Source organism: Mixophyes fleayi, chromosome 6, assembly GCF_038048845.1.
Source record: "Mixophyes fleayi isolate aMixFle1 chromosome 6, aMixFle1.hap1, whole genome shotgun sequence".
Lineage (NCBI taxonomy): Eukaryota > Metazoa > Chordata > Amphibia > Anura > Limnodynastidae > Mixophyes > Mixophyes fleayi.
Window position 1 is genome coordinate 129,843,399 of NC_134407.1, and position 15,918 is coordinate 129,859,316.

At 44.4% G+C, this 15,918-nt stretch overlaps 1 protein-coding gene across 2 annotated transcripts in view; it reads right to left on the reverse strand.

Annotated features, from left to right (window-relative positions):
* The window catches only part of ARFGEF2 (ARF guanine nucleotide exchange factor 2), a 128,781-nt gene that overhangs the window by 22,392 nt on the left and 90,471 nt on the right, over positions 1-15,918 (reverse strand). For both annotated transcript variants that reach the window (XM_075176427.1, XM_075176426.1), the window contains 3 exons: positions 14,889-15,019; positions 14,088-14,217; positions 4,520-4,655 (listed from right to left, as the gene is read on the reverse strand). In XM_075176427.1, coding sequence (XP_075032528.1) covers positions 4,520-4,655; positions 14,088-14,217; positions 14,889-15,019 — 397 coding nt within the window. The remainder of the gene's footprint in view (positions 1-4,519; positions 4,656-14,087; positions 14,218-14,888; positions 15,020-15,918) is intronic.

Here is a 15,918-nt window from a genome sequence, read left to right on the forward strand (position 1 = left end):
CTTCTCTCATTCATTCCATTTGGGGGGACACTGCTTACTATGGTGACTTTCCAAAGATGTCTAGGGGTCGGTAAACTGAGACAATGCTGCTGTGCGCAAAATGTTTTGGTCAAACTGGAGTCTTCTGAAACAATGACATTGAACCTGTAGATTCTGTTAATGGGTTTGGACGGAGGAACAGGTTGCTGCCTGACAACTGTTCAACTGAGGCTCCATACCATGATGCCCAGAGTGGACTGAAATATTTTCAGGACCTGGAGTTCCCCAAGTCTGACAGATGGTAGCCTTAATCCACCTCTCAACTGTCTGTTTTGTCGCAGGTCATTGTCATTGTGAACGAATTCCAAAAACTCTAAAGACGGCTTCTGTAGCGCCAAAAGGACAGTGTTCAGATCCGATGGTGCAACCTGCAGAACAAAGGGTGATTGCACATGAAGAACACCATGAAGAAAGGTCTGGACCTCAGGTATAGTAGCCCATTTTCTGTGGAAGACTACAGATAACTCAGAACTTTGAGTGAAGCTAATCTAACCCTCACCCAGGTCATCCTGTAAGAAGGAAAAGAAGTAAGACAAACTAAAGGAAGAAGTGGTAACACCTTTACTTTCACACCAGACTATGTAACTTTTACACATTATGTTTTAATCTTAAGAAGAGACAGCTTTCTTGGCCTTGATGATGGTCTCGTTGTCTTTCTCAGATAGATTCTTAGCATGCAGAATCATGGACTCAACCAACAAGCCGTCAAAGTCAGCTCAGTCCCGATAGTAAAAATTGGATTTTTATACAGGTATTCCTCACTTAACGACCGACCTATTTAGCGACCATTCGGACTTACGACCCGTTGTTACGTCCGGCTCCTCCGCTCAGCAATAAGGGAAATAAATGACCTGTGCCCTTGCGCCCGTAGTACCCGCATAGTTTCTTTCTGAGCTGAAGAAGACAAGACAAGACGCACCTGATACCCTTGCAGTCTCCATCGTGCGGTAAGTTAGCTCTACAGTACTTGAAAGCACTTTGTTCTGAAGTAATACTGCAAGGACATTAACTAAACATAACATCTTTTTACTAAAGGGAGGAATATAAAACTGCATATGCACATGCTGATTTTTTATTGCCATGCATATGTATACAGTACTGTAGTCACTTAGCGACCAATTCGCTTAACGACCTAGTCGTTGGAACGGAACTAGGTCGTTAAGTGAGGAATACCTGTACTTACGTAAAATCCGTTTCTCTTAGTCCATTGGGGGACACCGGGGACATTGGGGTATAGAGTAGGGACAGGGTGAACCGGCACTTTAACTTCAGTTAACTAAGCCCTAGCTCCTCCCCCTCTATACCCCACTTCCTGTAAGCCTCAGTTTATGTTTAACCAAGCCCACAGAAAGCGGAGATAGAGAGAAAACAGGAAAATAAAATAAAATTAACAACATTCTCTTAACAACAAGACATCATGTCAAACAGTAGAAGAAACCAGAGCATTAAGGGTGGGAGCCCGGTGTCCCCCAATGGACTAAGAGAAACGGATTTTACGTAAGTATAAAAATCCAATTTTCTCTGTCTTTCTTTGGGGGACACTGGGGACATCCCAAAGCTACCTCACGGGAGGGAACGCTCAAAAAAAACAGCACGAAGCATCTTTCTTCCAAAACTTGCATCCTTTGATGCAAACACATTAAACTTGTAAAACTTATTGAATGTGTGTACAGACAACCACATGGTCACTTTACACAGCTGGTCACTTTACACAGCTGTTCACTGGAGGAACCATGGCGGGCCGCCCAGGAAACACTTACAGACCTTGTAGAGTGCGTCCGGAGATTATCTGGGACACTATAAGCCTGATGGATAACAGCTGTAATCCGCCAAGCAATAGTCACCATAGAAGCTGGCCAGCCTCTCTTGTGAGCATCAAAGAGAATCAAAAGATCCTCAGTCTTGCGCACCTTGAGATCTTTTCACATAATTGCTCAAAGCTCGGACAACATCGAGATAACGATAGAATTATCGTTATCTGAAGACTTAGAATCAGTCAGGACAGGAATGACAATGTCCTGATATAGATCTAGACACGACCTTAGGAAGGAAAGAGGGCTTGGTTTGAAGAACTGCCCTGTCTTCATGAAAAACAAGAAGAGGAGACTTGCAAGATAACTATGAAACTATGCGTTAGGAAAAGAAATAGTAGTAACTTTGGCTAACCTTTCAACAGCAGCATCCACACGTGGAGGCGCCTCCTATTTAGCAAGAACTTCAGGAGGAAAAGGATAATACGACTGTAGTCGCCTAGATACTTTCTATCTAGGGAAGCCCAAGGCTTTGACAATAAATCTTCCAATTGGGAAAGAGATTTCTTTTTCCGGCTTGCAAAAAGAGAAGCCTCTGCAGTGTCAGGAACCTCTTCCTCAGTACCTGACGCACAGCTTGAATTAATTCCCTCACACTCTGAGGATCAGAATGAACCTCCTCCACCACCACCGAAGGAGCCTCCATATCAGAATGCACCGCTAATTAACCCTCCTCCTGGGAACAACAGTCAGAATCTGACTAATTTCCCTGAAGGGGTGGCGCCAGTCTTACGTTTACTTGAGGAAGACAGTGCAGCAGAATGCAACATCCTTTCTAAACCAAAACCAAACCCTGTACAGAGGATATAAGTCCCTGTACCCAAGCTGGTTCTACAAACTTTGCCGGAGTAGAAACAGTCAAATTCTTACTTAGCGAACTAGAACACATGTCATTTGCTACAGAGGAAGCAGATTCAGAAGAGAGCAAGTTCAGCCACCGTATTGGAGAGAGACCGAGCCCAGGCAGGTTCTGCTGTATCTAAACAAGCAGCTGCTGTTTCACACGGTATGGTGTCTGAGGGCCGACAGGCTGTGCACAGAGCCTGCAAGCCTGACTGACCAGATGGTAACTTAACGTGACAGACAGCACAGGTGAAACTCAACATAGATGTAACACCAGACCTACCACGCATGGTTTTCCCCCATCTGACATGTTAACAGACGGGACAAAACACACACACAGAACAGTGTAATAAACAGTGTAACAAAACACAATATAGATGACAAGCAGCATACAAAACTGAACAAAAAGTGAACCTGCAATACAGCCAATAAAGCCCCACAGAGTAAAACACTTTTGAAAATAACAACCCCCAACCCTTTACCTTACAGGACTCAGGACAGAAAAGGGGAAAAGCTGGAGCTATAAAATGGCTGTCTACACACAAAGGAGTGAGAGACCACCACGGAGGAAGTGCAATAGAGGAAACACCACTCCCCGAGGGCCCAGCACTGGGTTGGCAAGCGTCCAACAGGACAACCCCCTCAACTAATCCAGTGCCTAGCAGGGCTCACTATCTTAGTGACCCTAACCTGACCCAGTCCCTAAGCTAAATAGATTTTTTTTTTTTTTTTTTAGATGATGTTCCTAGTAAGAAGCAGCCAGACTCGGGACAAATTGCAATTTTCTACCTCCCCTCTCCCAGCACTGTGCTGTGAGAGGAGGGTTAGAAAACCCTCTCCCAGCACTGTGCTGGGAGAGGGTTTCACTTACCTACTGCCATCCCTCCTCACACAGTGTCTGCAGCCTGCGGCGGCAACTGTGCCCGGCTCCTAGGAGGGCATGAGAACGTTGGGAGAGGGGGGCTGGCAAAGGAGGCACCTCCTTTGATTTGATTCCAAATCCTGAATTTTAAGAACTTTTCTAACCTTTAATAGCAATTTATCTTCTCCCTGCCCGCTAGAGGAGTCATCCAACCATCCCTGTCAGGTCCTCATAGTCCCCTGAATCCCACCTTCCTCCTGAGAGGAGTGTTCCAATTTGGAATCTCATAAGTAATGAATCTGGTGTGAATCTGATGCTTATCAGGGTTTGTGGACGACAAAGTGTCCAACAATCTATCCAGCAAGGAAGACTCACGACAATCCCTGTTACGACTTTTCAAGGTTTTGCACCGATAGGGCAAACCATAAAAATAAAAAACGAATGATCAAAAAAAAAAAAGATACTCTACTCCCTAGGCATTAAACTAAAAACTGAGGACTTACAGTGGGGAGGCAGAGAGGGGGATAAATAGGGACTAAACACGTTTTAGTGTAGAATTAGTGCCTTATTCTTGCACAGCGTCCTCTATAATCTATTAATACTCTGTGTCCCCCAAATAGGATGAATGAGAAATGTGGTGGTTGCTACATTTTGCCTGTAAGATTTTCTCAACAATTATACCTCAATTTCCCATTAATTTAATGTACATGTTTCATTACTGCCTGAGTGTTATTAGAACACAGTATTTTCATGCAATTTTATAGCGGATAGCTGTCTGTATGAAACATTTGCAATTTAAATAAAGTTTGGTACCTTTTAACCACCATACTAGGTTGTGTGAGATAACACTACTGAAGCTACAGGCTGCTTTAAAGAGGTGATTGCGATATACTGAAAATATGTAGATATATTCATATAAACACATACTGTGAAATATGCCTACTTTACAGTGTGACAACCTCACCTTGTTTAACACACCAGTGTAACTGGGTAAAGATATCAGAGAGAAGAACACTGTTAAGGGCCTCATAGAACTGTGTAAAAACATCACAGATTGCATAAAGTGCATGGTTACAGGTTGTGGTCATCCATTCAGATTTCTAATAAAAGAGAGGAAAAAATTATTAGTTTATCACAGATAACACAAAAAGACTGCATTAATTATACCACAGCAAAACAGCACCATTAACCCTAACATACACTCAATGTTTAATAAAATGTAATTATGGTCTAATTTTTTTTTTTTAAAAAAAAAAGCCTTGACTTTCTTTAGGATCCAAAAATTGTATTTTTATACTTTCTTTAAAACAGGTGGCGATATGGAACTTAGGCACTTTAAATTAACCGGCAAAAAAGCTCAAACTGATCCCCCATTTGCTGCTGAACTTCAGGTTTTTTTTTGTTACACTTGTACACTTTATGAAAGGCTCGGGACTGACCTACAGTAGATAACTTGACGTTGACAGATGAGCTTATCCCAATATAGCTATATTGTGCAGAATATGTTCCTACTTATGTATATGCAGACACATAGTGATTTATATATAATTTGTTTCAGAGCGCCGAACTAGCTTTTCTTTGTGTTCACTTAATGGTCTTGGCAGCACTTTCTCAGAATATTTTATTTACTTGTACACATTTCATTAATTTAAGGGAGCACACCTCAGTTTTACTGATTTCTAGTTGTCAAGTTTTTTACTAACAAATCCCCAAAGGAGTAGGGAACACGAGGGAGAGGAGCAGTAAACCCTTTTTTCAAACTACAACAAGTAAAACAAGTAGAGCATAAAAGGAGGAAGTCCAGTGTCCCCCATAGATTCAAAGAAAAGGATAAAACGCAAGCACAAAAAAAAAAAAAAAAAAGGCATGGTCCTAAAGAAAACCCTATCCTCATGGGAAATGAGAAACGGAGACAAGACAGAGCCAGAGAAAGAGAGTCAAGAACTTCGGACACACTGAATCCAATGGCTCAAAAGAAGGATGTTGAAATGCACATTAAGCACCAACTTAAGTTCCAAGGAGTCACCTGAAGAGAGTTGAAAATAAGAGTCGAGGCTGAAAATGCAGCACTCCCTGGTAGAAGCGCTAGTTTGTGTTGAACGAAAACTGGCAAAGCAGATAACTGAACGTTTAGGGAGCTAAGGCTCAAGTTCCCATCCAGCAATCGCGCTAACCTGAAGGAAGTAATAGAGTAGCTTTTACACTTGCATCTGGAAATATAGATCTTCCAGACCATATAATAGTTCCTAGATAATGGGATTTTTATACTTATGTAAAATCCGTTTCTCTTAATCCACTGGGGGACACCGGGACCTTGGGGTATAGAGTAGGACAGGCGAAACGCTGCCACTTTAACTTTTAGTTAAAACAAAAGCTTTGGCTCCACTCCCTCTATACCCCACCTCCTGCTAGAGGCCAGTCTATGTTTAACCAAGCCCGCAGAAAGGGAGATAGAGAGAAACCAAAGAAAAGATAATAAACTTAACACCACATCATTCTCTTAACAATCAAACAACATATCAAACAGAAGGAGAAACCAGAGCTTTAAGGGTGGGCGACCACTGTCCTCCAATGGACTAAGAGAAACGGATAAAAATCCAATTTTCTCTGACATCCCTTGGGGGACACCGGGACCTTGGGGACATCCCAAAGCTGTCTCACAGGAGGGAACGCTCAGAAGAAACGGCCCGAAGCACCTTTCTCACAAAACTTGCATCCCTAGAGGCAAATACATTAAATCTGTAAAACTTTGTGAAGGTGTGTACAGAAGACCACGTTGCCGCTTTACACAATTGTTCACTGGAGGCACCATGGCGGGCCGCCCAGGAAGCACTTACAGATCTTGTAGAATGCGCCCGTAGATTATCTGGGACAGGCTCCCCAACCCCACTGTAAGCCTGGCGGATAACAGCCGTAATCCACCTAGCACTGGTCACCTTAGAAGCTGGCCAGCCTCTTTTGTGAGCATCATAAAGAATCAAAAGATCCTAAGTTTTACGTAACTTCTGAGATCTTTTAACATAAATTCACAAGGCACGAACAACATCAAGATAACGAAGACAGTCATCGTTATCGGAAGACGAGGAATCAGTTAGAGCCGGAATGACAATATCCTGATTCAAATGAAACTTAGATACAACTTTAGGGAGGAAGAAGGGCTTGGTTCGAAGAACTGCCCTATCCTCATGAAAAACTAGCAGAGGAGGCTTGCAAGACAAAGCAGCAAGCTCTGAAACTCTGCGTGCCGCAGAAATGGCTAAAAGAAAAAACGTTTTCAAAGTTAGAAATTTGTAATACACCGAATTCAAGGGGTTCAAATGGTGGAAGCTGTAAAGCCCTCAACACCAAATTCAAATCCCATGGCGGAACCGGAGGAATATAAGGAGGTTGAACATGGAGAACACCCTGAATGAAAGTTTGCACGTCAGGTATGACAGCAAGTTTTCTTTGAAAGAAAACTGAAAGAGCTGACACCTGACCCTTAAGAGAACTAAGACGCAAACCTGCATCCAAGCCATCTTGCAGAAACCTGAGTAACCTGGCCAGACGAAAAGAAGATGTAGGATATCCCTTCTTTTCGCATCAACCAATATATGTCCTCCAGACTCAATGATATATTTTGGCTGAAGCCGGCTTTCGAGCATGGAGCATGGTCTGAACCACCCGATTCGAAAAACCCTTAGCTCTTAGGATCCTGGCTTCAACAGCCACGCCGTTAAAGCCAGACGATGCAAACTTTGATGACAAAAGAGACCCTGGGTTAGTAGATCTGGGCGTATTGGCAACCGCCACGACCGACCTGCTGCCATGAAGAGTACGTCGGTGTATCAGGACCTGCGCAACCAATCCGGCGCTACTAGAAACACTGGAACACCCTCCCTCTTCACCTTTTTCAGTACTCGTGGAAGCATGGCTATCGGAGGAAAAAGGTACACTAAGCGGTACCTCCAAGGGACGGACATAGCGTCTACCGCGACTGCCCCAGGATCTCTTGCAAGGGGACAGTAGTGGGGAACCTTGTGATTCAACCGAGATGCCATCATGTCGACATCTGGTTGACCCCATTTCACCACTAACTGTTGAAACACCTCCGGATGGAGAGACCATTCCCCTGGATGCTTCCCAATTTTCTATTCCGGGAATGAAGATGGCCACGAGGGCCGAAATGTAAGCTTCGGCCCACAGAAATATCCTGCGAGTCTCCCTTTATAGCTAAGGGACTCCTGGTGCCGCCCTGTTGGTTGAGATATGCCACTGCCGTGACATTGTCCAATTGGATCTGTACTGGCTTTCCCTGCAGCAAATGTTGCGCACTTCTTAGAGCGTGAAAAACTGCACGCAGTTCCAAGACATTTATTGGAAGTTGGGACACTTTGTGAGTCCAAAGTCCCTGAAACCGAGCCTGAAGACATACAGCCCCCCAACCCTGAAGGCTGGCGTCTGTTGTTATCAGAATCCAATTCCAAATTGAGAACAAGCGTCCCCTGGTGAGATTCTACCAGATCAGCGACTGACGCGTCTGCGGAGACAGACGAAAAACCTGACTCGCCAGATTGCGGTGAGATTTGTTCCACTGCGACAGAAGTTAAAATTGAAACTTTAGTGCATGGAACTGAGCAAACTGGATCGCTTCGAATGACGATACCATCTTGCCCAGAAGCCTCATTGCAAAATGAATGGAAGGTCTCCTTGCCACCAACTGGCATTTCACCATCCTCTGTAAAGCTAGAATCTTGTCCTGAGGAAAGAATACCCGTCGCAGACGGGTATCGAACAGGAGACCCAGAAAAACCATCCGTTGGGATGGGATCAACTTGGATTTTTTGAAGTTGATAATCCAACCGTGCGACTCCAGGGTCTGGATTACTACCTGAATATGCAACAGAAGCTTCTGAGAAGAATCTGCCTTTAAAAGCAGATCGTCCAGGTAAGGGATGATTGTAATCCCCTTGGCCCTTAGCAGAGCAGCCATAACCACCATGATCTTGGTGAAGATACGTGGAGCTGTGCCAGGACCGAACGGGAGAGCCTGAAATTGGAAGTGCTCTGACTGAACTGCAAACCTCAACAGGGACTGATGACCCTTCCAAATAGGCACATGGAGATATGCATCTTTGATGTCTAGAGCCACCATAAATTCTCCCTGTTCCATGCTGAGAATTACCGAGCGTAAAGATTCCATCTTGAAGCTGGGCACTCTGATCTGAGTGTTCAAAGCCTTTAGATTGAGAATCAGTCTGCAGGAGCAGTCTGGTTTTGTCAAAAGAAAAAGATTGGAATAAAACCCCAAACCTCTTTGTGAATGAGGAACCGGAATAATCACTCCGGATGACAGAAGGGATTGAATCACTTCTATTAAAGCCAATCGCTTTCTCGGACATGACGGGAGCCCTGTGGTGAAGAACCGTCTGGGAGGAAGACCGAGCAGATCGATCTTGTAACCCTGGTTCACCACTCCCCGAATCCAGACATTGGTAGTGGACTGACACCACCGATCCATGAACCGCAGAAGACAGGCTCCCACCACTGACGGCAGTGAAGGAGCAAAACCCCTGTCATGCAGACCGTTTGTTTGCCGGCCTTGCAGCTGGACGTCGCGCAGACCAGGCCTGACTTCCCCGCTGCAAACCACCTCTAGGAGTGGATGGCTGACCTCTAGAGGATTGTCCTGAGGAATATTGTCCTCGAGATCTACCTGCAGAACGAAAGGCCCGAAATCTGGACAACATCTGCTTCGGAACACTGACCGGGAGGAAAGTGCTCTTACCTCCTGTTGCCTGACTAATAAAGAAATCAAGCTGAGGTCCAAACAGAACACCTCCAGAAAAAGGAATGGACTCCAGAGCCTTTTTGGACTCTACATCAGCCTCCCAGGACTTTAGCCAAAGAGTCCGACGAGCTGCAACTGCTAAGGCAGAAATGCGCGCTGCAATTGTACCCGCTTCCATAGCAGCTTCTCCTAAATAATCTGTTGCTCTCTGTATCTGCTCCACTAAAGGAAGCAGTTCAGAGGATGGCCTGCCTGCCAACAAACCTCGCCACAATTGTTCCGACCAGCGATCAACAGCTTTGTTAACCCATGCTGATGCCAAAGCAGGCCTCAAAGAAGCACCCGCTGCCACAAAAATGGACTTAAGAACTGTCTCGACCTTCCGGTCTGTACCATCCTTAAGAGTGGCCTGGTTAAGAAGAGGAATAGTAGTTACCTTTGCCAACCGTGCCACAGCTGCCTCCACCTGAGGAAGCGTCTCCCACTTAGCGAGAACTTCAGGGGGAAAAGGATAACACGACTGCAGTCGCTTAGTCACCTGAAAATTCCTGTCTGTGGAAGTCCAAGATTTTAACAGCAACTCTTCCAAATGGGTAGAGGCCGGAAAAACAATTTCCGTCTTCTTGCGTCTTTCAAAAAGAGAGGATCCAGAAGCCTCAGGGACTTGTTCTTCAGGAATATCAAGTACCTGACGCACAGCTTGAATTAACTCCTCAACACTCTGACGATCAGATGGAACCTCCTCTACCAGAGAAGCAGCATCTATGTCAGAGCCCAGCGGTAACTCACCCTCTTCCTGGAAACTACAATCAGAATCATGCCCCAGAAGAGGTGCCGCCACCCGCTTCCGGAAGACAGTGCGGCCGATTGCATCATCCTCTCCAAGGAGGAAGAGACCGCCACCAGACCTTGTACTGAGGATGCAAGCCCCTGCACCCAGGCTGGTTCTACAGACTGCACTGGAGCAGCAACAGGCAAAACCTGAACTAAGGAAGCTGAATCAGAAGATTGAGCAGCCTGAGACTGTACCGTCTGAGCAAGCAGTTCCACCGTTTTAAATAGAGACCCAGCCCAATATCAGGCTCCTCCGTGTTTGAACAGACAGCAACTGTTTCACCAGGAGTAGTCTCCGTGGGCCGACAGGAAACACACAGAGCCTGTGTTCCTGGCTGCCCAGATGGTAACTTAACATGACATACAGCACAGGTGAAACTTAGCATAGTAGCACCAGCCATGCCACGTGTAGATTTTTCCCTCTCAGACATGTTCAAAGATGGGACAAAACAGTACAGTGAAATACACACAATACAGATAAAAAGCAGCACACAAACGACAAGAGAAAGTGAGCCTGCAATACAGCCAAAAGCTCTTTAGTGTATAAAAAATACAAAGGTTAGACACATCACCCCCAAAGCCTTTACCTTACAGTATATAGGATAGAAAAGGTGAAAAGCACAAGCTTTTAAGTTGGCTGCCTATTCAGGTGTCTACACACGAGGAGTGAGAGACTACCACGGGGAAAGTGCACTTGAACTAGACTGGCCTCTAGCAAGAGGTGGGGTATAGAGGGGGTGGAGCCAGAGCTTTTGTGTTAACTAAAATAAATCCCTTGGCTTTAAGGATCATGGCCTCAACAGCCACATTATTAAAGCCAGCTGAGTTAAACTCTGGTGCAGGAAGGGATCTAGGCTTACTAAGTCTGGTCTTGTAATTAGCCTTCACAGAGGAGCCACATTCATGGTGAGATGATTGGAATACCGCTACCTTCTTGGCCATTTCGGAGCCACGAGTATCATTTGGGGGTCATCCCTCTTTGCTTTCTTGAGAACCCTTGGTAGCAAGGCTAGTGGAGGGAACAGGCAAATGAGGGGAAAATCACAAGGACCCATCTTGATGCCTGTTGAAACAAGTCTCCACCCTGTGGTTCAATCGGAACGCCATCATGTCGACATCTGCCGATCCCACCTGTTCACCAGACTTCTGGGTGTAGAGACTACTCTATCGGAAAAAGAGCTTGTCGGCTTAGAAAGGTGGCTTCCCAGTTGTTTATCCCTGGAATGAACACCACCACGATGGCCAGAATGCTTTGTTTCGCCCAATGTGTGGTCTCACCGGTTTCCTTCACGACCTGGTGATTCGAATGTGCCACTACCGAATGGATATTTACCGACCTTCCTCTGATCAAGATGCTGAAAATCAAGTTCCAATACATCTATCAGAAGCTTTCCCTCCTCCGGAGGCCAAAGTCCCTGAAAACAGAACTCATGCGTGACCGCCCCACAGCCCTGAGGCTGACCTCTGTGGTTGTCATGGTCCAATCCCATATTGTGAATAGGCAGCCACTGTTGAGGGGGTAACCCTTTAACCACCAAATAAGGGACTGTCGTATATGTGGAGTCTGATGCACCGAATAGTCAGTTGCAAGTGAAACTTGTCTTACTTTGAGATTAGTTCTGGAACTCCCTCGAGTGGAACCTTGTGAACGCCTGGAAGGTGGTGACCATCTTGCCTATTATTTTTATACAGAAGTGCATCTTGAGCAAAGGTCGTCCAGGTAAGGCATGATAGCCACCCCTCTGAATCTTAGTAGGGCTTCCATGACTGATATGATTTTGGTAAAGATCCTCGGAGCAGTGAATAGACCGAAGGGTAGGGCCCAGGAAATGAAAGTACTGGGACAGTATAGCAAACCGGAGGAGGCAATGATGTCCCTCCTAGATCAGGATATGTAGGTAGACATCCTTGATGTCCATGAACAACATAAACATGCCACATTACATGCCATTAACAACAGAAATCAGTGAATCCATCTTGAATTTGGCCACCCTCAGATGGGTATTCAAAGATTTTTAGTTGAGGATGAGCCTAACAGACCTGATTTGCTTCTGCACCAAACAAATATTGGAGTAGAACCCCAAACCTTCTAGAAATGGAATCACTACTAATGAAGGTGTAGGGCAGAATGGTAGAATAGGGCATGGATGGCATCCCACAGAGCCCAACATTTTACTGGGTATTTGGGAAGAGCCGTGTTGAAGAACCATTTGGGGGAGGCTCATCACATCTATGATGAACCCGCTGACACAATTCCTCTGACCTAGGCATTGGTAGTGGAATTGAACCTCCAGTCCTGGAAACACAGCAGACGGACTTTCCAACATGGGGCCCCTGGGTAGGCAGCGTGCCGGTCATGCTGACTTCTTCTCTGCCGTGTTGGGAGCTAACCGTCTAGGTGCCCAGGCCTGCTTAACTGAAGATGGATTTTAGGGAAACCACAAGCTTCCTATCAATGTTTTCCTTAAGGTAACAATGCTAATGGTAGGGATAGCAGTGGTTTTGGACAGGTACATTACTGGAGCATCTACCTGAGGAGATTCTCATTTCACCATGTCAGCGCTAGGGAGTGTACAAAGGGTCTGAAAGCAGAAGTCTGCGTAAGGTTTAATCCTCACCTGACATAACAGATCCTCTAACGGAGGGGAAGAGGGAACAGAAAAAAAAAACCAAAAAAATCTGCTTTCTCCTTTTGAACAGTGAATTGTCCGGTTTCACAAAACTTGTACTGAAAGCCATATCCAACATCCTCTCAAAAGATGACAAGACCTGCACCAGACCCTTCATAGACTTAGTTAGTTCCTGAGTACACGTTGGTGTGTCAGGTGCAGTAAAGGAAGGGGCCTGAAGTTCCCTGTCCCAGAGATCCAAGAGGAATGGGCAGAGGGCTACAGATCCCTGATCAGCTCCCTACTTGCAATGAGCTGCAGAGAGGGCTCTGCAACCACCAGGAACAAAAACCATGCTGGTTCTGCCACCTCAGTGGAAGCCCCCACTGGCAAGCGCAGACACTGGTCCTCTGTCATGCACTCTGCAGATAGTGTGTCCTAGCCAGACTGTGCAATTTGTCTGGGAAGGGAATTGCTTCCAGGGATCAACCTGGCAACTGGGATAGGCAAAAACCTTTCCCACCGTTCCTCCTCCAGGTTAAGCCCTGGAAGCATAGACATAGATAGGAACAAAGGAAAAAATTAAAATATAGAGAAAAGTTTCCAAGAAAGGATGTGGAACTGTATTACAGGCCAGCTAGACACTTATCACCCCTCCCCCCAATCTACTACAGGAAAAGGATAGAAAGGGAAGGAGACAGGAGCTGCCCAACTGCTGCTCCCACACTGGATCTGTATGTATGTTTGTTTTTGTGTGCTTGACAAAATGGGAAACCTGCCATGAAGTATGGCACTTCCCCCTAGTGCCCAGCCAAGCAGGAGGCTGTCGTCACCAAGGACTGAGCCCCCTTTCTACCTAATGCAGGGCTGTCCGTAGAAGATAATGGGGGCATACAGGGGGAGGAGCTTGAGCTTTTTAGTGGTTAAGATAAAGTGGCCAAGCCACATACTATACCACAGTATCTCCAGTATGCAACACATAGGATGAAAAAAAGTAGGAGTATTGGAGCTTGGGTTCAAAATAGGTATGTAAGGGGCAATAGTTCTACATAACTCAGAATTTCCTATTTAAATCTTAGGGCACACAAAAGTAGTATTGATGGAGTGGGGGAATTATATAGGAAGAAACAACGTGAATTGTATTCACTGGTAGTCACAGTTTACATGAGATCAAACATATTGAGTGAAATTACCATCATGTACTATAATTGAACCATCACATTTGCTGAGCTTGTTATCACAATATATACAAGACACATCACATTGTGCAAATGTGATGTGACAGTACACACTATTAGTCTGTAATCTAATTTTCTTACCTCTGTTTGCTGCTCAGGAAGTTTCATGTTGTCGAATATCCGGAACACAATGCGGAACAGGTCATGCCACCAATGGTTTTCAAAAGTATTGCCGTAGCTTTTCATAATTTCAAACATTACAGTGAGGCCCCTGTAGGGAATTTATTTACAGTGACAATGATATCTCAAAACAAATCAAATATTATCTTCTAATCTGCAACATGGGTGTATCTGTCTTGAAGGTGTACATATTTCAGTTTAAACAAACTTCCCAACTGAGAGCCGCATTTGAATCAAAACCATATTATTGACTCAGTTACAGATACACCATATGTCCTATAGAAGACTATGTCACACAACTACAAGGGTGCACTGCCATAGATTAATTCTACAGGCTACTTATGTTAGGCACAGTATTTGCAGAAAGTCTACATTCAGTGTGTGGACAGTGTCTTCTACAGTATTATTATAATGAAGATCCCAGAGAAACAGTGGCTTAGTGGTTAGCACTTCTGCCTCACAGCACTGGGTCATGAGATTGATTCCCGATCATGGACTTATCTATGTGGAGTTTGTATGTTCTCCCCATGTTTGCGTTGGTTTCCTCCATGTGCTCTGGTTTCTTCCCACAATCCAAAAACATACTATTAGGGAAATTGGCTGCTATCAAATTGACCCTAGTCTGTGTTTCTGTCTGTCTGTGTATGTTAAGAAAATTAAGACTGTAAGCTCCCATGGGGCAGGGACTGTACAGCGCTGCGGAATTAGTGGTGCTATGTAAATAAATGATGATGATGATTACTGAATGGCTATGAGAGTTACCTTGTTCGTATGTCCAGTTTACATCTGTTGATGATGCAGGAAAGCTCAAATAAAATTGGAAACCAACCACGGACCCAGACTCTATCTCCAGGAGCCACATTCATATCGTCGCTAGTGTACTCCCTCAGTGCCTGGAAGAAAACATGCAATAATTGTAACTAGATAACATTAACAGGGAATGGCAGTTGAGTAAGATAAAAACGGATAAACTTATTAGATTACTATTCACTATTACTCCATGGCCACAAACTATTTTCAGGTTTGTGCAATATCCATTTCACAAAATTTTCCTTATTTCATAGTCTTCTGAATATTTTAGATTTTTTCATATTTTTTGGGCACTGTAATGATTTAATAATGACGTGTTTCTTAAAACTGTGTCACATCGGCAGCTTCAGTGTACATATGGGGGTTATGTAATAACTCTAACAATGTATACCAACAACACAAGAACCCATAAGTCAGAACGCTACAAATAATGCATTGCATACAGTAACATTACAGATAGTGGCTATGATAACTAGTTACTTATATGAGGGGCAAAAATATGATTTTCATTCTACGCTAAATCCATATCTCTGATTTCATTAGGGGACACCGCAACCATGTGTTAGAAACTCAGATTAGGAGTTTGACACTTTACATAATCTGCAAGATGTTTAACTCTTCCCCCTATATAGCCGCAAATAACTTATTTAAGCCCCACAGAACAGGACAGAGAAAAAAAAACAAGAGAGATGGAGAAAAAGAGCCACAACTCTAAAATATAAAACTTCCTAACTTGGAAAACTGGAAAGGTGTGTGTAGTGTTCACCAATAGAATCAGACAAAATTTACATTTTTATTTATTACTTACATTGAATCCTTTTCTCCAAGTTCAATGGGAGACACTGTATACTGGGTGTCAGGTGATACAGAGTCCCTCCAAAAACTTAAACTCCTAACCCTTTATACTCTAAAAGCATGTCGGAAACTTAGTATTTTTTTTTTACAAAAGCACAAAGCACAGAAGGAATTCAGAACTTCAAAA